The sequence below is a fragment of the Artemia sp. Qi Xiang Cuo genome, chromosome 14 (assembly GCF_049724085.1).
Source record: "Artemia sp. Qi Xiang Cuo chromosome 14, ASM4972408v1, whole genome shotgun sequence".
In the NCBI taxonomy this organism is placed as follows: domain Eukaryota; kingdom Metazoa; phylum Arthropoda; class Branchiopoda; order Anostraca; family Artemiidae; genus Artemia; species Artemia sp. Qi Xiang Cuo.
Window position 1 is genome coordinate 166879 of NC_142807.1, and position 27482 is coordinate 194360.

At 36.6% G+C, this 27482-nt stretch overlaps 1 protein-coding gene across 1 annotated transcript in view; it reads right to left on the reverse strand.

Moving 5' to 3' along the window:
• Nucleotides 1–21357: 21357 nt before the first annotated feature.
• LOC148944022 (uncharacterized) overlaps nt 21358–27482 on the reverse strand; it is a 53075-nt gene continuing 46950 nt past the window's right edge. The window contains exon 5 of the mRNA XM_089099706.1: nt 21358–25451. Coding sequence (XP_088955832.1) covers nt 24598–25451 — 854 coding nt within the window. The 3' untranslated portion in view covers nt 21358–24597. The remainder of the gene's footprint in view (nt 25452–27482) is intronic.

Genomic DNA, 27482 nt, shown 5'->3' on the forward strand with positions numbered 1-27482 from the left:
TAACAAAATAGCTATCCCAAAATTTTTATCGGATGCATTTGGGAAAAAAGAGCGTGGGGAGGGAGGGGGCTTGTTACCCTCCGATATCTTTTTACGTTAAAAAGTGAACTAGAACATTCAATTTCCAATCAAACGAGCCCTCCGAAGTTTATAAGAGTATTTCCTCCTTAAGAACCATATATGCCCCCATATAAATGTTTTTACTTTTATAACTTAAATAAATCAAATAATATTAACATTTAAGGTTTCAAGGTTTAATTTTAAAATATCTGTACAAAATAGACATAAATACAGGGTAAACGCCGGAGACACAAGGTCGAATGACAAAAACCCGGTACATTAATCGGAATAAACCTGTTTAACAACAAAATAATAAATAAGAGATATTCCATGACTCACCAATAGATTACTAAATATCTAAATATCAGATTACTAAATATCTATATTTAGATTACTAAATATCAGTATTTGTATATTAAACTGACAATGAACATTCATTTGTATTTTTTCAGTAAAGTGCAAATTTTGTTCGGGTTTTGGGAAGGCATAGGGGTTTTGAACCCAACTTATGTTAATTTCTGCTCGTTTTGAGTTTGACTCGGTTAATTATTGTAATTTTTGTTCGTTTTGGGTTTCATTTATTTATCGATGCTGATTTGTGGTAGTTTCATACTTGGTAAATTATTTGATTTTATTTTTGCTCATTTTTTGTTTAATGGAGTTATTTACTTTTCTTTGAAAAACTTATTTTGTGGAAAAAGTTTTTTTATTAATTTCTGTTGGTTTTATATTGACATAGTCTTTTCAGGGAAAAAGAAAAAAAAATACTTTAAATCTTTTCGCTTTTTAAGACTTTATAGTTTGGCCTGCTATTTGTATGCTGGAGAAAAGTTTTCAGCATTTTTTAACAACATACACCCTTTTAAAAATTTGGACACAAATAGTACTGTTTAATTTAGTTTCTTACCTCCTCTACTTGACCTGAAATGGAAAACTTGATACCATTCGCAAAAAAATCTGTTTACTTTCTTTGATAGCTTGGATACACTTACGCTCCTTTGATTTGGTTAAATTTTAAGAGTAGAAATGGGTGGGTTGGCGTGGGAGGGTGGGATTGGAAGGGGGATTAGTTGCCGTCAAATCACTTTCGACTATTAAAAAGGGCATCAGCCCTTTCTATTTTCAATCGAATGAGCCCTTTTCGAAGTTCCCACGAAAAATCCTTCGATACGAAGTGCCCTGGTCTTAACAACAACAAAAATAAAAAATAATACATTATACCCACTTCGATTTTTACTATAAAAATGGTAATGGCCTTCTATCACTTTCGACTACTAGGAAGGGCATTAGGCCTTTCAATTTCCAATCGAATGAGCCCTTTTGGAAACGACAACGCTTTGTATAAACACCTTATATGCCCCCAGGGCATAAATTACAACCCTTACCCTAAGGTCTGTTAGGGTGGTTGTCATCCTCTAAGACCGAATTTCCAGAACTTTCAACTACGTTAAACAACATGGCTATCTCAAATTTTGATTGGATATGTTTGGGGAAATGTTGGGCGTGAGAGGGGTGTTAGTCCCCTTCCAATCACTTTTGACTATCAAAAAGGGCACAAGCCACTCAAATTTCCAATTGAATGAGCACTTTTCGAAGTTTCTACGACACCCTCTTCGATACGAAGTGGCCTGCTCTAAAGGAAAAAATTAATAAATGATACATTGTGGCAACATCGTCCTTATATGCCCCCAAGGCATAACTTAAAACCCTTGCCCAGAGAGTTATGGGGGAGTGTCCTCCTCTTTACTTAGTCCCCGTGTCTTGTCTCGTTCTCGAGTGTTCCCGTTCTTTACTTAGGCAGCGCGATCCTGCTGCCTATGATTGATACAACTACTTTCTATATAAGCCTTATATGCCCCCAGGGCATAACTTACAACCCTTGCACTGAGGATTCTGAGGGGGTTATCATCCAAAAAGACTTAACTTCCAGAACGTTCAACTACATTGAACAAAATGGATATATCAAAATTTTGATTGGATGTGTTTGAGGAAGTGATGGGTATGAGAGGGATGTTAGTTGCTATCAATCCACTTTCAAATATTAAAAAGGCACTAGCTCTTTCAATATTTAATAGATTTAGCCCTTTTGAAGTTTATAAAACAATGTTTACAATAAAAAATTTATATGTCCCAGGGCATAACTTACAACCCTTGCCCTGAGGGCTGTAGAGGGAGGGGTTGTCATCCTTAAAGACCTCATTTCCAAAACTTGGATGTGTTTGGGGAAAAGGTGGGCGTGATAGGGGGGTTAGTTGCCCTCAAATCACTTATTACTATTAAAAAGGGTTTTATCTGTTTGAATTTCAAATCAAATGAGCCCTTTTTCAAGTGTCTACGACAAAGATCTCAATAGAAACTTTATATGCCCCCAGGGCATAACTTTTTAATCCTTGCCCTGAGGGTTGTGGGGGAGTGTCCTCCTCAAAAATATATTTTCTATCTGGAAATCAACTACGCTGAACAAAATGGCTATCATAAAATTTTTATCGGATGTGTTGGGGGTAAGGATGGGCGTGGGGGGGGGGCTAGTTGCCCTGTAATCACTTTCAACTATTAAAAAGCCACTAGCCCTTTGAATTTCCAATCGAATGAGCCTTTTGCGAAGTTTCTACGACAACACCTTCCATAAAAACCTTATGTGCCCCCAGGGCATAACTTAAAAGCCTTGCCCCGAGGGTTGTGGATGAGTGTCCGCCTCAAAAACATATTTTCTATATGGAAGTAAACTACGCTGAACAAAATGGCTACCTCAAAATTTGATTGGATGTGTTTGGGGGAATGATGGGCGTGGGTGGGGGGGCGCTAGTTGCCCTCCAATCACTTTTGACTATTAAAAAGGGCACAAGCCCTTTTCATTTGCCATCCAATGAGCCTTTTTTTAAGTTTCTACCACAACCGCTTCAATAAAAACCTTATATGCTCCCAGGGCATAACTTAAAGCCCTTGCCCTGAGGGTTGTGGGGGAGTGTCCCCCTCAAAAACGTATTTTCTATCTGGAAATCAACTACGCTGAGCAAAATGGCTATCTCAAACTTTTGATTGGATGTGTTTGGGGGAATGATGGTCGTGGGGGGGGGGGGCTAGTTGCCCTCCAATCACTTCTGACTATTAAAAAGGGTACTAGCCCTTCGAATTTCCAATCGAATGAGCCCGTTTTGAATTTATATGACAACACCTTCTATAAAAACCTTGTATGCCCCCAAGGCATAGCTTACAACCCTTGCCCAGGGGGCTATGGGGGGGTGTCATCCTAAAAGACCTAATTCCTTGAATTTTCAACTACGTTGAACAAAATGACTATCTCAAAATTTTGATTGGATGTGTTTGGGGGAATGATGGGCTTGGGGGGGGGGGGGCTTGTTGCCCTCCAATCATTTTTGAGTATTAAAAAGGGCACTAGCCCTTTGAATTTCCAATCGAATGTGCCTTTTTTGAAGTTTCTACGACAACGCCTTCGTATAAACTTCAGATAAGGCTCATTTGATTCAAAATTGAAAATTCTAGTTCAATTTTTAAGAGTACAAAGATATCCGAGGGCAACTAGCCCCCTCCCCCCCCCACACACCCTTTTTCCCCAACCCTATCCGATAAAATTTTAAAAATAGCCATTTCATTATAAATTGTTGAAAGGTCAGATAAGAAAACTCCTATGTCGATGCAACCCCCCACGGCCCGGAGGCAAGCATTGTAAGTAATACTCTGGGGGCAGATATGGTTTTTATGGAAGGGAAGCTCGTATAAACTTTGGAGAGGGTTGATTTGAATGGAAATTGAAATTTCTTGTTCATTTTTTAAGAGTCAAAAGAGATCGGTGGGCAACTAGCCCCCCCCCCCTCCACGCCCTAAATGCATCAGATACAAAAAATTTAGATAGACATTTTGTTAAAAATAGTTCAAAGTTCAGATATCAAAAACTCGAAATCTTATAAAGGCCATACGGCTGGATAAACCCATCCGATAAAAATTTGAGATGACTATTTTATTAAAAATAGTTCAACCCTCAGATATTAAAACTCCAGGTTCGACTCAACCCCCCAGGGCCCAGGGACTGGCGTTGTAAGTTATACTCTAGGGGTATATATGGTTCTTATAGAAGGGATACTTGTATAAACTTCAGGGAGGGCTCATTTGGTTGAAAATTGAAAGTTCTAGCTCACTTTTAAAGAGTCAAAAGAGATCGAAGGGTAATTAGCCCCCCCATGCTCTTTTTTCCCCAAACCCATCCGATAAAAAATTTTGAGATAGCCATTTTGTTAAAAATAGTTCAAACAAAGTAAAAAAATAGTTAAAAAAAACTCCGAGGTTGACACAAACCCATTTTTTCACTTTGATATTGTTACTTTGATACCAGTTTTGATACTTTGATAAACATCTGATGTTTTTTTCAAAAATTTGATTTTGAAATACGGAATTTTTAAAAAGTTGAAACTTTTTGCAATCAAAACCGAACAAAAATTAATTAAAAAAAAAACTTTCCAAATTAATTTAAAATTAAAGAATAAATGAAACCTAAAACGAACAGAAATTAAATGAACAATCATAGCAAAAAACGTACAACAAGTAATAATATAAATGAATAAATAGATCTTACAGCGAGTAATGCTTAGTTTGAATATGAAAATCAAGCTTAAAACGAAAAAAAAATATTTTGCTATCGAAGTATAAATGGATCTTAAAACGAACAGAAATCAAATAAACAATCAATGCAAACAAAGATACAATAGATATTAATTTAAATGAATAAATAAATCGTTAAACGAGTGACACTTAAATTGAATATGCAAATGAAGCTTGAAACGAAAAAAAATCACTACAAACAAGAGTTTTAGTATCGCCTCCTACTCTCACTGTAAAAGTCTAAAACCTACTGCGTCAATGGCGCTTTACTGAAAACCAATTTTATTACAAATATTTTCTTTTGTACTTAATATTAATAATAAACATTAGAATTATAATTAAATTTTGAATTGATGAGCTTTCAGCAATTAATATCATTATACATTAATACATTATACATTAATGCATTATAAATTATACATCTCCTGGCATGTGCTGCCAAGCCCAGATATAAATCTTCTTGGCACCAAATAACATCATCATTTTCATCCTGTTCTGCATTGTCGTTCTGACACATTATTTTATCGAGCAGCCTCATTTTTTCATGTATGTTCATGAGGAGATTTAGAGTTTCTGCTCTTCTGAAAAAACCTACCAGCCATATTAACACAACTGATTCGGGTAGCTTTTCCACTGACAGTGCCAGAAATTACAACCTCCTCTTCGGGCTTTTCGATGGCCCTCTCCTCTTCGTGTAAAGAATTTCTACTGCACTAAAATGCTCATTACAAGTTGTAGCGGAGGGACCGGAAGTGTGGATTGGACAAAGTCGGTTCACAGGAGATGTGATAAAGTACCTTATGTCAGCCACCAGCAATAGAGGCTTAACCATTTTGAACAAGAATTCCCTTCTTGCCAGTAAACCATCAAGAAGGTTCAGATGCTCATCAACTTCATTTATCTTGAATGTTTCCAAGTCCAAAAGTGCAGTTGTCACCATGAGATCATCCTTTGTGAAGCGAAAAACAAACTTGTCTTTCACATTTTCTTTCAAAAGTAAACTACTGGTGCTGTCATTATGTTGCTCCTCAAGGTGACCTTTTAGGAGGCCCCGACAAAGCAGAGCAACATTTAGGGTGGTATAGAATTCTCCCTCAATAGCCTCGATTGTAGTATAAATTTGGTAGTAGAGAGCAAAGGTTACGCGTTAATCCATATTCCTCATCATCTAGAAGCTAGAACAAGGTCAGGTTTCCCAATTTTACACGAAACACTTTCCAGAGGGCCTTTGCATTGAATAAGACTTTGCATCATACTAAATGTTACATTTCATCTTGTGGTCAAATCCCGTTCTAGGGACCTGCATTGTTCATATCTTAGTAACATAGGAGGCAGATCATCAGCAACCTGCACAATGGGCTAATGAACATCACCATCAAGAACCTCATCTAAATTACACAATCTTTTAAGGAATTTATTGCTATTTTAAATTTCATTTTTCAAGAAGGTTGTTCGGAAGACAAAGAATGTGTATATAAGTTTAGTGCTTCCAGTTTGCACATACTTCTATGTACATATGTATAAAAACATTTGGGGGAAGGGGGGGGTTATCACTTATAAATTTTTTCCACCTTGCTTTCTGGCCTTTGTAGAATAGCTGCATTTTTGCATATGGTAAAATATTTACAAATAAGATATTCGAGGAATATCATGGCTAGTCAAAACTTATTTTAATTAGAAAATATTACAGTGTAACGAAGAGGACAGAAACAAGTGAATGATAATCTGAAGTCCATCGTTGACGAGTAGATTCAAAAACATATTGAGAGGATCCAAAATTTTTGCATCTACTCTTAGATAGCAGGTTTTGCGTTATATTTGCCTCTCAATAATCTACAAAATAATTCGGTGCTTGAAATTTCTGCCGGCACGCCGCCAGTGACAGTATCGGCGGCGGTGCCGCGAAGCGTTTTCTGCGGCGGTGTGCCACAGGTTTTCGGCACGGCTTCAGGGACTACTTCTAAGAGCCACATCAAAGGAGCTAGAAACACTATAACAATCTTAAACTTTGTAATTTGTGCCTATAGTTTTGAAAATATGGCTTCTTAGAGGCGAATCAAAGGTAACATAAACACTATTTAGACTGAGAGATGCCGCAGACAAAGTTTTAAGAGAAGAACAGTGCGGGTTTAGAGAAGGTAGATGACGTGTCGACCAAATTTTCACTCTTAGGTTAATAATTGAGAAGTACCTAAGTTGTCAAACACCTTTGGTCCTCAGTTTTATAGATTATGAGCAAGCGTTTGATCCTGTTGATAGAAGAGCTTTAGTAAGGGTTTAATCCTTGCATGGTATACCAGACAAATACATTAAAGTGATTAGTGCTACGTAAGAGAATAATACTGCTGCGGTTAAGGTAGGAAATGAGGCTAGCAGCTGGTTTTGTATTAAATCAGGAGTTAAGCAAGGTTGTGTTCTATCCCCATTTATGTGGATTATTTTGATGGACTTTGTCTTAAGGAGCACAGGAAAGGCAATGGAAGACTGCGGAATCAAATGGGGAGGAAAAAGTCTCCTGGACTTAGATTATTCTGATGATATAAGCATACTAGATGAAAGTGTGAGCAAAATAAATGAACTTTAGAAGTTTTGCGAGTTCAGGGTGATAGAATAGGTTTGAAAATTACTGTTAAGAAGACTAAGTCAATAAGGCTAGGAATAAGTGAAGATGAAAAGGTACCGTTGGGTAATGAAAAGATTGCTCAGATGGGCAGCTTCCCTTGCCTTGGTAGTATTATTAGTAAAGTTGGTGGGAGCTGTGAGGGTCTTAAAAGTAAAATAGCCATGGCTCAGGATGTCTTTCATTTAAAAAAGGTTTGGAAGAATAGTAAGATTAATCTGCAAACCAAGACTAGAACATTAGAAGCTACAGTCATGACAGTGGTCAAATATGGCTCTGAAGCATGGGCGCTCCGAAAAGCGGATGAAAATTTGCTAGATGTTTTACAGAGAAATTTCTTAAGGATTGTTCTGGATACCCGGCTGACTGACCGTTTTTCAAACAACAGGCTGTACGAAAAATGTGGTTTAATACCGCTCTCTAGGGCTATAATGAAAGAAAGGTCGAGGTGGCTATGGCACGCTATGCGGATGAAGGATGACAGATTGCCGAAGATTGTTCCTTTCGGCCAATCGTCTAGGGTTAAACGGAAAGCAAGTCATCCTCGTCTGGGGTAGGAGGACGTCATAAAAACCAAACGGAAATGAGAACTTCGTGGGAGGGTGTAAAAAGGGAGGCTTTGAATATTCAGTTTAATTTATTAGTTCTTTCTAAAGTTGTTCAAGATGAATATAGTTTCACTACAAACAAGAGTTTGGATACTGCCCCCTTCCTTAACTGTAAATAAAAACCAAAAGCCTGCTGTGTCATTGGCGCTTAACTGATAACGAATTATATTACAAATATTTTCTTTTCCAGTTTTTACAGCATTGAAAATAAAAATAAAACTACAGTGAAATAAATTCCTGAACGGATGGATCTTTCAACAATTAATATCATTATACATCAAATATTCTATTTGGTGTTGTTTATACTTTCCAAGACTGTTCAAGAAGCATATAGTTTTCTGTAAAGCGCCAATGACGCAGTAGGTTCTAGACTTTTACAGTGAGAGAAGGAGGTGATACCCAAACTCTTGTTTGTAGTGATTTTTGTTCGTTTCAAGCTTGATTTGCATATTCAATTTAAGTTTCACTCGTTTTAAGATTTGTTTATTCATTTACATTAATATCTATTGTATGTTTGTTTGCATTGATTGTTTATTTAATTTCTGTTCGTTTTAAGTTTCATTTATACTTCGATAGCAAAATATTTTTTTTCATTTTAAGCTTGATTTTCATATTCGATCTAAGTATTACTCGCTTTAAGATCTATTTATTCATTTGTATTATTACTGTTTGTATGTTTTTTGCTATGATTGTTTATATAATTTCTGTTCGTTTTGGGTTTCATTTATTCTTTAATAGTAATTTCTGGTCGTTTTGAGTTTGAATTTCAACAGGTATTTTTATCTGCTGAGCTTAAGTTTAAAATAACCTTTACTTTTATTTGAAAAACTTATTTTTCGGAAAGTTGTTTTTAATTAATCATGTATTAAAATCAGCGTGTTTACACAGTGTGGGGCCAACATAGAACTGAGCAGTATATAGCATAGAGCTTAGCTGCAACAATCAGTCCTACACCACTGAAAACCCTTTCTACTGCAGCACTTGTTGCCGGCAACGATATAACTTTTCTTGCCAAAGCTGCAATCCATGGCAGCCGAGTAGAATATCTTTTCCAGGAGGCAATGGTTGGATTGATTACATGAACTATGACAGGATCTTTTGATCTCCTGGCATGTGCGGCTAAGCCCAGATATAAATCTTCTTGGCGCCAAATCACATCATCATTTTCATCCTGTTCTGCATTGTCGTTCTGACACATTATTTTATCGAGCAGCTTCATTTTTTTTTCATGTATGTTCATGAGGAGACTTAGAGTTTCAGCTCTTCTCAGAAAACCCACTAGCCATATTCACACAACTGATTGGGGCAGCTGCTCCACTGACAGGGCCAGAAAATACAACCTCCTCTTCGGACTTTTCGATGGCCCTCTCCTCTTCGTGCAAAAGAATTTCTACCGCACTAAAATGTTCATTACAGGTTGTAGTGGAGGGACCGGAAGTGTTAATTGGACAAAGTCGGTTCACAGGAGATGTGATAAAGTACCTTATTTCAGCCACCAGCAATAGAGGCTTAGCCATTTTTAACAAGAATTCCCTGCTTGCCAGTGAACCATCAAGAAGGTTCAGATGCTCATCAACTTCATTTATCTTGCATGTTTCCAAGTCCAAAAGTGCAGTTGTCACCATGAGATCATCCTTTGTGAAGCAAAAGACAAACTTGTCTTTTAAATTTTCTTTCAAAGCAAATTGCTGCTGCTATCATTATGTTGCTCCTCAAGGTGACCTTTTAGGAGGCCCCGACAGAGAAGAGCAGCATTTAGGGTGGGAGAGAATTCTCCCTCAATAGCCTCGATTATAGTGTAAAAATTTGGGTAGTAGAGAGCAAAGGTCACGCGCTAGTTCATATTCCTCATCATCTAGAAGCTGGAACAAGGTCAGGTTTCCCAATTTTACACGAAACACTTTCGAGAGGGCCTTTGCATTGAATAATACTTGTCATCATACTATATGTTGCATTTCATCTTGTGGTCAAATCCCGTTCTAGGGACCTGCATTGTTCATATCTTGGTAACATAGGAGGCAGATCATCAGCAACCTGCACATTGGGCTACTGAACATTACCATAAAGAACGTCATCTAAATTACACAATCTTTTAAGGAATTTATTGCTATTTTAAATTTCATTTTTCAAGAAGGTTGTTCGGAAGACAAAGAATGTGTATATAAGTTTAGTGCTTCCAGTTTGCACATACTTCTATGTACATATGTATAAAACATTTGGGGGAAGGGGGGGGGGGTATTACTTATAAATTTTTCCACCTTGCTTTCGGGCCTTTGTAGAATAGCTGCATTTTTACATATGGTAAAACATTTACAAATAAGGTATTCGAGGAATATCATGGCTAGTCAAAACTTATTTTAATTAGAAAATATTACAGTGTAACGAAGAGGACAGAAACAAGTGAATGATAATATAAAGTCCATCGTTGACGAGTAGATTCAAAAACATATTGAGAGGATCCAAAATTTTTGCATATACTGTTAGATAGCAGGTTTTGCGTTATATTTGCCTCTCAATAATCTCCGAAATAATTCGGCACTTGAAATTTCTGGGGCTTTGCGCCGCCGGTTTTCGACACGGCTTCGGGGGCTACTTCTTAGAGCCAAATCAAAGGAACTAGAAACACTATAACAATCTAAAGCTTTGTAATTTGTGCCTATGGTTTTGAAAATATGGCTTCTTAGAGGAAATCAAAGGTAATATAAACACTATTTAGACTGAAAGATGCCGTAGACAAAGTTTTAAGAGAAGAACAGTGCGGTTTTAGAAAAGGTAGAGGACGTGTCGACCAGATTTTCACTCTTAGGTTAATAATTGAGAAGTACCTGAGTTGCCAAACACCTTTGGTGCTCAGTTTTATAGATTATGAGCAAGCGTTCGATCCTGTTGATAGGAGCGCTTTTAGTAAAGGTTTTATCCTTGTATGGTATACCAGACAAAGACATTAAAGTGATTAGTGCTATGTAAGAGAATAACACTGCTGCGGTTAAGGTGGGAAATGAGGTGAGCAGCTAGTTTAGCATTAAATTAGAAGTTAAGCAAGGTTGTGTTCTATCCCCCTTTATGTGGATTATTTTGATGGACTTTGTCTTAAGGAGCACAGGAAAGTCAATGGGAGACCGATGAATCAAATGGGGAGGAAAAAGTCTCCTGGACTATGCTGATGATATATGCTGATGATATAAGCATCCTAGATGAAAGTGTGAGAAAAATAAATGAACTTTAGAAGTTTTGCGAGTTCAGGGTGATAGAATAGGTTTGAAAATTAATGTTAAGAAGACAAAGTCACTAAGGCTAGGAATAAGTGAAGATGAAAAGGTGACGTTGGGTAATGAAAAGATTGTTCAGGTGGGCAGCTTCACTTACCTAGGTAATATTATTCGTAAAGCTAGTGGGAGCAGTGAAGATGTTAAAAGTAGAATAGCCAAGTCCCAGGGTGTTTTTTTCACAGTTAAAAAAAGTTTGGAAGAATAGGAAGATAAGTCTGCAAACCAAGATTAGAATATTAGAAGCTACAGTGATGACAGTGGTCAAATATGGCTCAGAAGCATGGGCGCTCCGAAAAGCGTATGAAAATTTACTAGATGTTTTCCAGAGAAATTTCTTAAAGATTGTTCTGGATACCCGGCTGACTGACCGTATTTCAAACATAAGGCTGTACGAAAAATGTTGTTTAATACCGCTCTCTAAGGCTATAATGAAAAAAAGGTTGAGGTGGCTAGGGCACGTTTGTGTGGATGAAGGATGACAGATTGCCAAAGACTGTTGTTTTCGGCCAACCGTCTAGAGCTAAACCGAAAGCAGGTCGTCCTCGTCTGGGGCGGGAAGACGTCATAAAGAAAGATTTAAAGGAAATGGGAACTTTGTGGGAGGGTCTTATCTTACAAACTTCTTATGTTTACCAGACTTCAGGATACTCATGACTCTGAAATTACTTGTTATTTACATAGTATCCTGTGCACAAAATTTCTTTTAACTTCGTCCTAATTTTTGGTATGTGAAGCTTCACATGATGGGAGGTCCTTTATTTTATGAAAATGTATTTTTAGCTAATTGTATTATCAATAAATGGCATAGGATAACGCATTTCCGAAAAGTATGTCTCTGATACAATTTGATTCTATTGTGCCGTAAGCCTCCAAGCAAATGTTTCAAGCACGATCCACGAGCGAAGTTACGACACCTCTTTCAACTTGTAGGGGGGGGGTAATTAGACCTGGCTTGAAGGCTCTATACATTGAGTTTCCAGTATATAAGTCTACCATCTCCGCCAACCCTCAGCCGACATAAATCTGAAGTTCCTGAAGAGGGACTCCTGCGTTCACCCTCTCAATGGCACCCGATCTTACATTATGTGATGTCTCTCCTTCATATAGTCCAAGTTCACTCAAGTTTTTTACCGTACATAGTTGCACGTCACCATACGTTAATGGTTTGCTGCCAATCCCCTTAGTATTCGCTTTTGGATGATGAAAAGTTGTCTGCACAATGTAGAGAACAATGAACGATGTTGGCACAATGTATTTTTTTTTTTTTTTTGGTCTTGGTCCAAGGCGCTTCGTATCGAAGGAGTTGTCGTAGAAACTTCAAAAAGGGCTCATTCGACTCAAAGTTGTCTGCACAATGTAGAGACCGAAGAACGATGTTGGCACAATGCATTTTTTTTTTCTTGGTCTTAGACCAGGGCACTTCGTGTCAAAGGAGTTGTCGTAGAAACTTCGAAAAGGGCTCATTCGATCGAAAATTTAAATGGCTAGTGCCTATTTTAATAGTCGAAAGGGATTGGAAGGCAACTAACACCCTTTCCACGCTAAGCATTTCCCCAAACACATCCAATCAAAATTTTGAGATAGCCATTTTGTTCAGCGTAGCTGATTTCTCGACAGAAATTATGTTTTAAGGAGGACACTACCCCACAGCCCTCAGGGCTGGGGGTGTAAGTTATGCCCTGGGGCCATATGAGGTTTTATAGAAAGCATTGTCGTAGAAACTTCAAAAAAAGCTCCTTCCATTGGAAATTCAAAGGGCTGGTGACCTTTATAATAGTCGAAAGTGATTTGAGGGCAACTAACCCCCCTCTCACGCCCACCTTTTCCCCAAACATATCCAATCAAAATTTTGAGATAGCCATTTTGCTCAACGTAGTTGAAAGTTCTGGAAATTAGGTCTTTGAGGATGTTACCCCCCCCCACACACACACAGCCCTCAGGGCAAGGGGTGTAAGTTATGCCCTGGGGCCATATATGGTTTTTATAGAAGGTGTTGTCGTAAAAAGTTCAAAAAAATCTCATTCGATTGGAAATGGAAATGACTAGTGCCCTTTTTAATAGTAGAAAGTGATTGGAAGGCAACTAATACCCGTTCCACATCCACCCTTTCCCCAAGCACATCCAATCAAAATTTTAAGATATCCATTTTGTTCAACACAGTTGAAATTTCTGGAAATTATATCTTTGAGCAGGACACTCTCCTCACAGTCTTCAGGGCAAGGGTTATAAGTTATACCCTGGGGGGCATATAAGGTTTTTATTGAAAGCTTTGTCATTGCAACTTGAAAAAGGGCTCATTCGATCGGAAATTCAAAGGGCTAGTGCCCTTTTTAAAAGTATAGCCAAAAGTGATTTGAGGGCAACTAACCCCCTCTCACACGCACCTTTTCCCCAAACACATCCAATCAAAATTTTTAGATGGCCATTTGTTCAGCGTAGTTGCAAGTTTTGGAAATTAGGTCTTTGAGGATGACACCCCCCCCCACACACACAGCCCTCCGGGTAAGGGTTGGAGGTTATGCCCTGGGGGCATGTAAGGTTTTTATTGAAAATGTTGTTGTAGAAACTTCAAAAAAGGCTCATTCGAATGGAAATTGAAAGGACTAGTTCCCTTTTTATTTGTCGAAGTGATTGAAGGGCAACTACCCCCTCCCTCACGCCCGCCATTTCCCCAAACACATGCAATCAAAATTTTGAGATATCCATTTTGTTCAACGTAGTTGGAAGTTCTAGAAATTAGGTTTTTTAGGATGATAACCCCCTCAGAGTCCTCAGGGCAAGGATCGTTAAGTTATGCCCTGGGGGCATATAAGGTTCTTATAGAAAGTTTTGTCGTAGAAACTTATTAGGAGGGTAAATTTGATTGGAAATTGAAAGGGCTAGTGCCGTTTTTAATAGTCGAAAGTGAATGGAGAGCAACTAACCCTCCTCTCACATCCACCATTTCCCCAAACATATTCAATCAAAGTTGTTGAGATAGCCATTTTGTTCAACGTAGTTGAAAGTTCTTGAAATTATGTTTTTGAGGATGACAAACCCCCCAGAGCCCCAGGGCAAAGGTTGTAAGCTATGCCCTAGGGGCATATAAGGTATTTTATAGATAGCGTTGTCGTAGAAACTTCAAAAGGGGCTCATTCAATTGGAAATTGAGAGGGCTAGCGCCCTTTTTAATAGTCGAAAATGATTGGAGGGTAACTAACCCCCCTCTCACGCCCACCATTTCCCCAAACACACCCAATCAATATTTTCAGATAACATTTTGTTCAACATAGTTGAAAGTTCTGGAAATTAGAACTGGAATTGGAGGACGAATACCCCCCCCCCCCTCACGCCTATCATTTTCCCAAACACCTCCGATCAACATTTTGATATAGCCATTTTGTTGAAGGTAGTTGAAGGGTCCAAAAATTATGTCTTTGAGTATGACAACCCCCCAAAACTCTCAGTGCTAAGGTTCTAAGTTATGCCCTGTGAGCATAAAAGGTTTTTATAAGAAGTGTTGTCGTAAAAACTTCAAAAAGGGCTATTGTTTTTGGAAATCGTGAGGCCTATTGTCCTTTTCAATAGTCGAAAGTAAACGGAGGGAGAATCCCCCTCCACGCCCATCATTTCCCCAAACACTTCTGATCATCAATATAATATATTCATGTTGTTCAACGTAGTTGAAAGGTCTGGAAATTTGAGGATTACAGCCCCTCCCCCCGATAGCCCTCAGGACAAGGGTCGGAAGTTATGCCCTTGGGGCATATAAGGTTTTTATAGAAAGTTTTTTCGTAGAAATTCCTAAAAGGGTTCATTCGATTATAAATTGAGAGGACTAGTGCATTTTTTATTAGTCGAAATTGATCAGAGGGCAAATGCCACCCTCCCACGCCCATCGTTTCCCCAAACACATCGTTTCCCCAAACTCATCGTTTCCAATCAAAATTTGAGATAGCCATTTTGTTCAACGTATTAAAAGAGCTAATTCGTAAAATCAGCTGAAGAAATCACAAATTAAACACTACTATTTGTGTCATAATTTTAAAAAAAGTTTATGTTGTTACAAATTTCTGAAAAAGTTTCTCCAGCATATAAATAGCAGGCTAAACAATACATACTTAAAGAAAACCATTCAAACTATTATTTTCTTTTTTCTTGAAAAAGACTATGTCAATATAAAACGAACAGAAATTAATTAAAAGAACTTTTTTCACAAAATAAGTTTTTCAACAAAAAGTTAAGAACTCCATCAACCAAAAATGAACGGAAATAGAATCAAACAATCTACTAAGCACACAACTATCAAAAATACGTATCAATAAATAAATAAAAGCCAAAACGAACAGAAATTAAAATAGATAATAGAGTCAAACTCAAAAAAAGTAAAAACCAACGTGAGTAGTGTTCAAACCCCAAGTGATTGCTAAAACCCAGAATATATTTTGTACTTTACAGAAAAAATTCTTTCAAATTTTTTCACTTTTAGAACCTTAAGAAATCATTTTTTAAGGAATAAATATCAGCATATGTATATTAAGCAGACAATGCACATTTTGTCAGTAAATTCGTCTGAACTTTTTTCAGTAAAGTAAAAATTATATTCTGGCTTTTAGAAATCATAAGGGTTTTGAACCCTGCTCATACCAAATAAGCATAAACGTTTGCACGACCGATGTTAAAGAATTTTTCTGTTCTCACATTTTGGATCTTTTTAAGGTGACACTAGCTTAATTTTCCTTTTCTCTAAAAGCATCTTGAAATCCTAGAAAAATATAGGCCTATAAAGAAGCTCATTAGCCATCTCATTTGTTTAATATAATCTTTTAAATACAAATAATAGAAAACCGATTAAAAGGGACGTCAAACAAATCATTCTGACGGCAAAGAAATCAATTTTAAGAATCTTTTCTATGAAACCCTTTGAAACCGACCAACCGAGTGAGAAGTGGCCCAACATCCCCCATTTCACCAATTTCAACCAGCTTTCTGCATGCTTAAAAACAAGTGGCCGCATGTTGGTGTTTCTGGCAGCACTTGAACAACTAGCGTATAGTACCCTGCACCAGTCCTCATATATTTGACTATTACAGAAATTGTGCATAATGATTGAATAAAAATAAGGTTTCCTGGAGGTATATTTTGGGTAAACAGATCAATGCCTGCGCGTTCCAGTTGTGGGAATGGGCCACAATGATACAGTTTCTGCCCCCTCTTTGTCCGTTATAGCGTTAGAACCAAGAGCCGTGAGGTCAAAAATGTAACCGGAGGACCCCCCTCCCCAACAGAAATACTGAAGTTTGACAAAAAAATTTTGAAGGCATAAAATTCAAAAGGTCAATTTTTCTTGATTCTGGATCCGGCAAATTTCGTATGTTGGGATGTGGGTTATTCTGAGGAATATGTTGAGATCTATCACCTCGGCCGTATCAACGATTTTTTTAGCGGTGGGAGGGGGGGGGGTTGTTCAAAAATACGTGGGGGACGTTTTGCAAAACAAGATAAGTGATTATGGAATTTTCCGTATGCAAAAATTTGTTTTTATGTTTTTTCTTACTTTTGCACGAGTCAGACAAAATTTCAAGGGGGGGGGGGTCAAACCGGGCAACCTCCTCTCTGAATATATTCTATGCCCATAGCTGTATAGTAAGGATCTTTTATTGCAGTTTCCAAGCTACGCGAAGGGCCTGATCCCTTCTTCCAGAGAATTTACAAGAGCCAAATTTCTACGAACACATTTATTCCATGATTTCGGAATCTGGCTCCATAGGAAGCCAGAACCGAAATCAAAGCATATGCTTCTTTTACGGAAATACTTTTAATCTGTTATTGGATTTTACTTCATGGAAATTGCGGATATTCGCAAATGATCGTAAGCTAACTTTTCATATAGGAGTCCCAAAAAGTAGTCAGAATCGAGAACATGACAGGCCATATTTAAATCCTTAAGATTGAGATTCCGCTTTCCAGTCGAAAGGTTTATATATAGCGCATCAACGATTAAACATGGTTTTGGATGTCAAATTCCCAGAGGAATAACTACCCCGTCCCATTAGCTATTACTTTCACAACAGCAAAAAAATAAAAAATAAAATAACATACAACTCAGTTACATTAAATAAGGCGTCATTTTTTTACATTTTATTATTATTATTTTTTTTTGTAGAGTTCACCCCTTTCATATACTTCCATTAAGGCTAAACCAATTTAAAAACATCTATACTACTTCGTTGCCCTCTCTTTGTAGATAAAGGAAATAACTTTATATGCCAAAACCTCTTTTTCTTCTTTTTTAGTCTAGGAAATCTGCTGTTACTGGTGCTGTAAAATGGGTTGATGTCTCTGCTCCAACATCACCTCCTTTCTCCGTCCCTGTACCCTGCGGCCACGTGACCGCAGGGTAGGACTTTCAGGATTTTACCCAACCAGAATCGTGACTACAAACAGTACTGAAGGGTGACCTTGAGTAGTGGCACTCATTGAGAGAATTACAGCCCAGTAAGGACAAAGCATTTGCACTGGGTTCTAACTGATGGATAGCTCTCTTGGGTTTTGCTTGTTCTGGGCTCTTTTGGGCTGAAAGACTTGTCCCTATCTAAGTTATCTATTATGGGCTGCCTCTCCATAGTAGTCTTATATTTGTAAGCATGAATATATAATGAGTAGGAGACATTAGGCATGAGATTGCTTGTGCAGAATATCAACTCTTGTTTATAGAAGAGAATAAACAAGTGTGGAAAACCTTGTTGTGACCCAAATGGGGTTTTATTCATTTTTTTATTTCTAGGCAAAAATTTTCACCCTCCAACTCCTTGTACTTTATATTGGTGTTTGTTATTATTTTCTTGTAAATTGTAGACCCTCGCTAAGAAACCCTTTTGGCGTACTGGGCGGATCCAGGATTTTTTTAGGGGGGGGGGCAAAATAGGTCAATCTGATAAACTTGCGTTAGGAGCAAGTTTAATTAACACAAATTTGCGTTAATTAAGTATACTACACTACTTTAGACTACGTTAGGGGGCGCGCGCCCCCTCTCCCCCCCCCTCTGGATCCGCCACTGACTGATTGATTATTTTTGTGTTATTTGGAAAATAAATTATCACCGCTGAAAAGATTTCTTTTGCTATTCAAGAAATATTGCAGATATGGACTTTTGAAAACAAAGATTCATATTGTGCATTTTGACCAAGTTCAGCATCCCCCTCGTCATCCCTTGATAGTTAAAACTTAATACATTTAGCTGTTCCAGAGATATTGTTGACACACCCTTTTCACAACCTCGATACATGTGGTGTCTTTTTATTTACTTCCAAACCACCCCTCAGAATTTCCTAAAACTTTCAACTTATTACCCTGAGCTGTTCTTTTGATTTTGGAGGTATGCCATTTGACTACCAGGATGTACACAGTATTTTTTTTCTATTTATTTATTTAGTTTAACATCGCCCTTACCATTCCCTGAGAGTTTAAACTTTATATTCTTAGCCGTTCCTGAAATATTGCATAAGCCCTCCTTATCTATTGTAAAACATATGTTTAAGCAATTGCCAATTTACATTGTTTATCGCCCTTACCCTAGGGCCTGTGGGGTCCCTCAGAGGCATATTTTTTATCTTCTGACGATTTTGAACAAAAACAAATTATCTCAGAATCTTGTTCGAATGTCTTTCCAGGGTACGAAGGGACCAGTTAGAAAAAAGGGCTAGGGAAGGGGCTGGTTCCCCTCCGATCACTTTTGATTCTTGAAAAAGGCACTAGAACTTTTAAGTTCCGATCGAATGAATCGCCTCAAAGGTTTCTACGGCCACTATATTATAATAAAGTAGCTCTAGGAAAAACTAAATACTTGATGCATTGAAAACTTATGGCTCTTTACTACAGGCGTCGCTGGAGCATAGTCTTTGATACCCAGCCGTAATTGAGAAAAAAATTCAGAGAACAGGTTTAGATAAAAATATCTAGCCTATGAATTAACAATCCTTCTTGACTGCAAAGGCCCTTGCGTTAGCCCTGCAGCAGCAGGGATCGAACCCGGGCTTTCTTACTAACAAGTAAGAATCAATCCACAGAGCCACCATAAGAAAACAAATATCACAAATTACCTTTCCTTGCAACAGGCTTCATCAGGCACACACCAGACAGTTCCTAGGTGCAGCTCTATTCACATCACTGTCATAATGTTAAATGATGGGTTGCCATACTCTAAATATTTAAGAGTTTAAATATAGTCTAAGGCTATGCTGTCCTTCTGAACTATTGTTTTCTTAAAAAGAACAATGGGATATTGTTACCAACAAAAGTGAAAATATAAAAAGGCGAATTAGGTTATAGCAGAGCAGATATTTCGTAAAAACTTCTGGGACCTTCTTCGATCGTAAAATGAAATAAGCAAACAAAAAATTTTAATTAATACAACAACTTTGAAACTTCCAACAAGAATAAATAATCTTTGGTTTGCAAATATAAATAAGCAGGTGTTCATGCTCTGGTTTCCAATTGATGGTTGCAATTAATATCTGAAATTCGGAGATCAGCTATTATTGTTTTTCTTTTAGCTAAAACATTATTCTTTTTCAAAGTAGAACCTTAAAACACCATATATTGTCACTTTTGGTCTTGAAATTTCTAGTAAATCAGATAGAAAAAAAAAATTATTTGCAATAAATGCCCTTTAGATCAGAAAAGAAGATCATCAGTTCTTGATTATATGAGATGCACCCAAACCTTTATCTAGTGAGCATCACCATCAAAAAAAGAACTGAAGAAATGTGTTATACCTATAATAAATGTTGCAAACATCAGGACTAACACTTAAGAGAATACAACGTTTGCCTGAAGGAAGGGGGCAGATAAAGGAAAAAAGCATTCATGAGTCAAATCTACCCAGAGGATCCTTTTGTCAAATCTTGCACCTCCATAACCCCCCTTCCCTTCTGCACATTAATGCCCATAATCATACCAGTAAAAAAGAGGAGGGAACCACATTTCATGTTCACGAGCTTTTCCTCCTCCCCCTATATTTCCTTAGAAAAAAGCAACACTTGGTTATTTGGATTCTTTGGTGATAAACGTAATTTTCTTATGCTAGACCCCAGTCTCATATAGCAGAACAACCAGTGTCATCTCCTATATATATACATATATATATATATATATATATATATATATATATATATATATATATATATATATATATATATATATATATATATATATATATATATATATATATATATATATATATATATATATATATATATATATATATATATATGTATATATATATATACCAGAAACTTTTGACCCTGAAGAATCCATACCAAAGGATTCTTTTCGAATTTGTTGAGTATGCTTTGGGCGTATTCAATGACTTTAATACTCTGTGCCAGGCAGATGCGCCATGATTTTACTTGCTCGAAAAAGAAGTGCTAGAAGTTACGAAGAGCCTTTGTCACAGTTTCATTGTAAAAGACTGTGTGAAACAAATTGAGACTGTTCAGTCTGTGAACCCTCAAAGAGAAGAGTTCTTCCTACTTGGAACCAGAAGCGACCGCCCTTCTGTTTTCCTTATAAGGAAAAGATACAAAGTTCATGGAGAAATGCAAGAGCATCAAGGATATTGCCCAGAAATTTTATATTGAAGCTGTGTCCTAACTAGTCGACCGCTTTCCATTTTATCACGATATTTACAACTTTATAGAATAGTAGACCCAAAAGTCCCATCGGATGGTGATATTCCATCGTTACGGCTTTGTTGCCAAAAGTTTGGGCACCCCTCGTGGGATTTTGGGCTGGTTGAAAAAGAGTGGCGGGCATTGATGCTGCTTAGTCCAGACGACAGTTTGCTTAGTGTCAGAAATCCGATTGATTTTTAGAACTGCGTAACGTCCATCAAGACGCCAAGTGGAATGCTAAAGTTCACTAGCGTTCTTCATGTAATTCGGTTTAGTTTTGGACTTCCTTGCCCAAATGTAGTTGTGGAAAGACTTTTCAGCGTTCTGAAAACAGTAAAAAAATAAAAAGAGAAATGGGCTCGAAAATCTTTGGCTGCAACAATTTCTTTCAAGTATGGGATGAAGCGTAAATGCCCCCCTAAGTTCACCGGGAGTTTAAATAAAAAAATGAAGTCTGTAAAATCCGATGCGACTGCGTGCGAATGCATCGCTTTTTTAGGCATTGGGAAGGACGATGGGGATGGCGACGACAACGATGACTCGGGGTATTAATCTTAGCATTTGGTGTTTTATTTTAAATCGTATTATTTGGTAGTTCTCATAAAAGTTTTCTGAATACAGTTTAAAGTGCGTCTACATTCGACGTTTTCTGAAAACTGGGAGGAAGGTAGCAGTCTACACTAGTTAAAATCGCATAATTCAAAAGATCAAAATCCAGGCGCCGTCCTTAAATTAAACTTTAAGTGATTCATTTTTGCTACTATACTCCGATTCAAATTAACCATTCAATATGAAATAAAAAGTAAAAAGAAAAATAATGCGTGAAAATGCGACCGGTTGGATATCATTCATGCCAATCCTTCGTACCAATTCAAATAAAATTGAGGGTGTTGCAAAAGTAGTAATAGAGACGGAAAAAATAATGGCAAAGAAAAACAAATAAACAAAATATATTCATATGGTCCAGAATCTGAGATCTGGACCCAGAATATATAAATCAATACCGAACTAAACTAGTTGATAAATACAAAGCATTGTTTTAAACGTCAAAAGAAGATATTTTGGTAAACGTAAAAGGTCTTAAGTTGCAAAATAAGTCGTCTTGAACAAATGCTATTAAAAGTCAGCCTAATAAGCCTTTACTTGTAACTTGGAAAGAAGTCAGAAAATGAGGAAACTTTTAGGGATTTTGGTATTGAAAACAGGGATTTCTAGGTATTTTCCACAAGCCTTTTAGGGATTGAAAAAATTTTAAGCGGAAACCTTGGTAATATAGCGTAAGAATCAATTTTGTTAACATTCCTCTTCAAATAGTAAGCACGATAACATACTTACTTCCGGATTGTGTTCTACTATAATTCTACTCTTTTTTTCGCACTTAAATACTTTATTCCCACATTAGTAGAATGGAAGCACTGATGAAAACGCAACCCAAAGTTAAAAAAATAATAAGATTCTTGCTATTAGAATTGTTGATATTATCACATCAATATTATGAATACAGGAAAGATGACAAAGCCGTACTCAACGAGAAGTTAAAGACGACTTAAAATTGTGAACCACAGATAAAATTACAACACCTTAAAAAAGAGAGGAAAAAAACAAATTTTATAAGCAACGACAGACTAAGTTAATTTTTTCTTTAAATTAAGCGTTTTTTTCATTTTTATCCGATAAATTCGTTTTCACTCAAGAAAGAGCTTTTGAGGACGTAAAGGACAATTTGGGGATATTGCCAGAACTTCTTCTAGCTAAAAAAAGATGTTTTTTCCATAACAATAGATAGCTTTCTACAACAAAAGATATAAAGTTGAAGACATTCCCAGTGAATCAGTTAAAACTATCTAATATCTAGTACATACGTCCCTTGCTAGAATACGCACGCCCTGTTTGGGGACCACAAGTGCACAACATTGACTACTTAAGTGATGATCTCAAGGCTATTCAAAAACGGGCGACGAAAATCATACTGGGCCACAAATATGACACGTATGCGACTGCAACTGCAACGCTGAAAAAACCAAAACTGAGAGAACGGAGATTCCATCTCATGTGCAAATTTGGAGAGTCGCTCCTTGCTAGTGAAAAAAACAGTACGGTGTTGCCTCCTCTTATTGCCCCCCAAAACCAATACTCGACACTTCAACTTGTTCGAGCCAATAAGATGCAGAACGAATTGATTCAACAATTCTTTTATTCCGTTTTATACAAGAGTATAAAACAAGTGGCATGATTGCAACAAGTAATCATGCTTAGGTTTTTTCTTCTTTTTTTTTCCTGTGTTGGAGACAGCGTAGTTTAGTTGAGGCCGTTGCCAATACTATGAAAGCTGTTTTAAATAAATGAAGCTTAAATAAGAAAGATAGCCTAATTTATTCTGCTTTTTCGCTTTGTTATCTTATAGCATGGTACCCATTACTATATGGAACATTATTAACAGTTTTTTGTTCGTTTTGCCCTTTATCATATGCATTGTTTAATTTTGGATATGTTTTTCTTTAACATGGATAGAACTCGCTCTAGCTCAAAGAGATGACTTTCTCTCAAACAAAACAGTAATTGACTTAATCAAAAGATTAATTGAACTCAACTAAAGTTTTTTAAATTTGTGTATTCCTTAATTGAATATTGCAATTCAGAATTTTCACACAATTAACGTCTTGGGCACAAAACAACAACTTACAAGCAACTATTGAAACTTAGTTAAATTACAGATAGGTATTTAAATTACATGCTTAGAATAAAATTGTAAAGCCTTGTTTGAATTTATAAAGGCATAATATTAAACATCAGCACACAATCTCTCCTAGAAACGAATTTTACAGTTATTAATTAAGTATAGCTACAGGAACAATCTTCATCGGAAGTCTTATGCTCCGCTGCTTGTTTGCAAAGGCGCATTATCACGATACCAATTAAAAACAATCCAACAGCAAAAATCTCAGTCCTAATCTCCGATCAAAAGCTACAAAGGCTCTTTTTTCATGATGAATTATATTGTGCTTTGAGAAAAGCTATTTCTGTATAACTTATAGTGCCGTTAATTCTTACTAGTATGACTTAATTTATGTTGACATAAACATATTTTCAGAAAACTATTTTCGTATTTTACCTTGATACGAATGGGATCCTGTGCATAAGTCTATCAGTATAAGTGGATAAAATACTGTAGCCCTGATACATTTTATCACCACAATTGACTCTTGTTAGTTATCAAGCGTTAATTGTCAATACAGTATAAGTATATATAACCAGTAGCGAAAAGTCCTATAGTCTCACTTAAAGATTTTTGACACATATCAGTCTAGACCTCTCTTCATGACTCCACCTCTTAGCACACACGAAATGACAAATGTTTAGCGCATTACATATGCTGTGATCTGACTAAATGCCAAGAAGCAACTGAAACTACTGATGTGACGTACAGGGAACTTCCCAGTCAGCGCGCTATAATATGTGTCATTTTTGAGCAAATTTTTCGCTACTGTTTATATATACTTATACTGTGATTGTTAGTGATGAGGAAACCTATCCCAATACAATCAGTAGTTGTGTTATCTCTATAACATCTTGCCAAATTAGTTGTGGGCGACCAGGTAACAAGTAACAGAAATCTACGCAGTCTCTGAACACTTCAAATATTCACAACGATACGAGTTTTTCACTGGTACATATGCTATGATCATATCAATAAACCTTAGTACTTTCAAATGTTAAAAATAAAGAGGTCTCCAGGATAGAGAGAATCCGCTCCAGGATGTTACGGAGAGTTATACTTTCTCACCGAAATGAACTCTTTTGTGTATTTTCAAGTGTGGTTTCTGAGCAAAGCTCTTGCTACAAACTAGACAGGCGTATGGTTTCTCACCTGTATGGATTCGCATATGTATATTCAATCCCTGCTTATTAGGAAACGTTTTTCCACACACATCGCACTTGTATGGTTTATCACCACTGTGACCTCTTTGATGTACAATTAAGTAAGACTGATCAGAGAAACTCTTCCCACATACTTTACACTGATGTGGCTTCTCGCCAGTATGGATTCTTTGATGTTTACGCAAAACTGTCCTTTCAGAAAAACGTTTCTCGCATATATTGCAGTGATGTGGTTTTTCACCAGAATGGATTCTGTTGTGTATATTCAAATGAGACTTCTGAGAAAAGCTCTTTCCACAAATTTGGCAGTGGTACGGTTTCTCACCGGTATGGATTCTTTTATGTACTGCCAACTGTTGCTTAATCGAAAAATCTTTCCTACATATTTCACACTGGTATGGTTTCTCCCCTGTGTGGCTTCTTTGATGCACTGCCACGTACGACTTGAAAGAAAAACCTTTGCCACATATTTCACACTGATATGGCTTCTCACCAGTATGACTTCTTTGATGTACAGCCAAGTGTGATTTCCGACAAAAACTCGCTTTGCATATTTCACAAATGTAAGGTTTATCAGTTGCATGTATTATATAATGTTTCTTCAAATATGACTTTTGAGAAAAGCACTTATAACACACTTCACATTGGTAAGGTTTCTCTCCATTGACATTAGCTGGATTACTTGGCCCAGAAGTTTCCAAATCTCGCAAAGGATCATCATGGAGTGAGGAAGATATCACGTGGTCTAAAATTGAAAACAAAACTAGTAAAAGATCCTTGTAATTGTATCTTTCTAATTCGAGATTTCGTTTACATTTCACAAATTTTTGAAAATGCTGAAATTCAGAAATAATCCACTCAGACGCTTGTTCACCCAAGTTAAGAAAATGACAAAACTTTTTAAGAGCGAGTTGAAGGAGTTTCAGAGTAACAAGGGAGATTGAATGGATTAAACTCATTTTTATTGCATGGTTCTAACCGACGCCTTTTTTTAAACCAAGATGCTGAAGTTTAGAAAATAATTCAAACAGATTTTCATTCAACGATTTAAGAACGTACATGTTATTAAGGACGAAAGATGAACTAAAGCCTAGAAAGAGAGGTTATGACTATTTTTATTTAGGTGTAAAACTTTGGCTAAGAGAAAAAAACTTAAGTAATCCCAAAGATTCAGTTTAATACAAGCTGTAAGCATTTCAATAGAATTTGTGAATTTTTGAAAATTTGACTGTAATTTTTTTTTCGTTTCTGTCGAATTTTAATTTAAGAGTCCATCAATCCTTCAATAAAAAAAGTTATAAAAAAGTTCTGCTTTGTAGTGAAGTTAACGAAAAGGCCTCTAAAATAGCTCATTTAGCAAACAGATACCGAATGTATATTTATGATTTATATATTGTAATGATATATAGATACATATTATAATAATATATTATAATGATCCTATTTAATAATGATCATCTGATCCTAGTACTGAAACGAACCACTGGTTTGAGGCCATATTAATAGAAAATACTTATTTCCTAAAATTCTGCAAATCGGGGCAAAGAACCATATACTGAAGCAGATCCTCACGAGTTTCTTCACGCATGGGGTATGAATAAGAACCATTTACCTCCCAGGATATTTCTTTCTTTCACCAAGTACTAGAGAATTACCCTCCTCAACGCCTCGCTCTTTACGCTAAAGTTCTTTCTCACAACTCAATTTTTTAAAACAATTTTTTAAGACAGGCCCTTTGATATAAGATATAATTTCTGTTCGTTTTTAAGTTTTAATGTCGCTCCTTACTTTCAGTTATAAAATTTTTTTATTTTTATTTAATACAATGAAAATATAAAGCAGATATTAAGCAGAAATCTGAACCAAGCCGTCCTCAGTGCAAAAAAAAAATAAATAAAAAAAGCCGAGCCTTTGAAGTTAACCAATAAGGAAGAACAAAACGACTGACTGAAGATTTCGTCACCGTGATCAGTTGTTTTGTTCGTCCTTTCTAGTTAACCTCAAAAGATTAGTTTTTTTCATTTGCACTAAAGACAGCTTAGCACTGGTACTTGCTGTAATATTTGCGTTATATTTCCTTCGCATTCAGCGGCTGCAAATTACCATCGTTGAAATTTGGGTTGCTTAATGATATTTCTGTTTTTTTCTTCTTATTTTATCGTATATCCTGCACATTATTCCTTTCATTCCCAACACCTAATAAGGTACGACTATTTACATTCGGTCCCAAACGCGACAAAACTAATAGCGCTTTACCAGCATAATCTTAAAAAAAAAGTTTTCATGATGGAAGTAAGGAGCGGAGCTTAGACTCAAAACCAGCTAAAAATGTCTTCGTTGATAATGTGTGAAACTAGGAGTATTCACCTAGCCAGTTCAAGAGTCGGTTGAAACGTTACCTTTTGGGAATTCGTTGAATGATTTAGATTCAAATTTATTATCTTTTTATATGTATTTTTATTTTGTTATTTGTTTTTCAATTGTCTTTTAATTTATGTGAGAAGTACGGACACATAGTAGTAGTAGGTTATGTGGATGCAAACGTCCATCATATACAACACACCAGGTTTCTCTGGTAGCAATAGAAGAGCGATCAATTTTGTGTTCAGAGTTTCGTGTCAATCAAGTTTGTATGTGGAATTAGAATATATAGAATTGGATAAATATCACTATTGAACGCTATCAATTTCCACTGATGAGCCTTGTTTTATCTATTTCTGAAAGTGAAATAATTAACTTTCATTAGTCTTTGTTCGAATTTAACTTTTTGTTGACT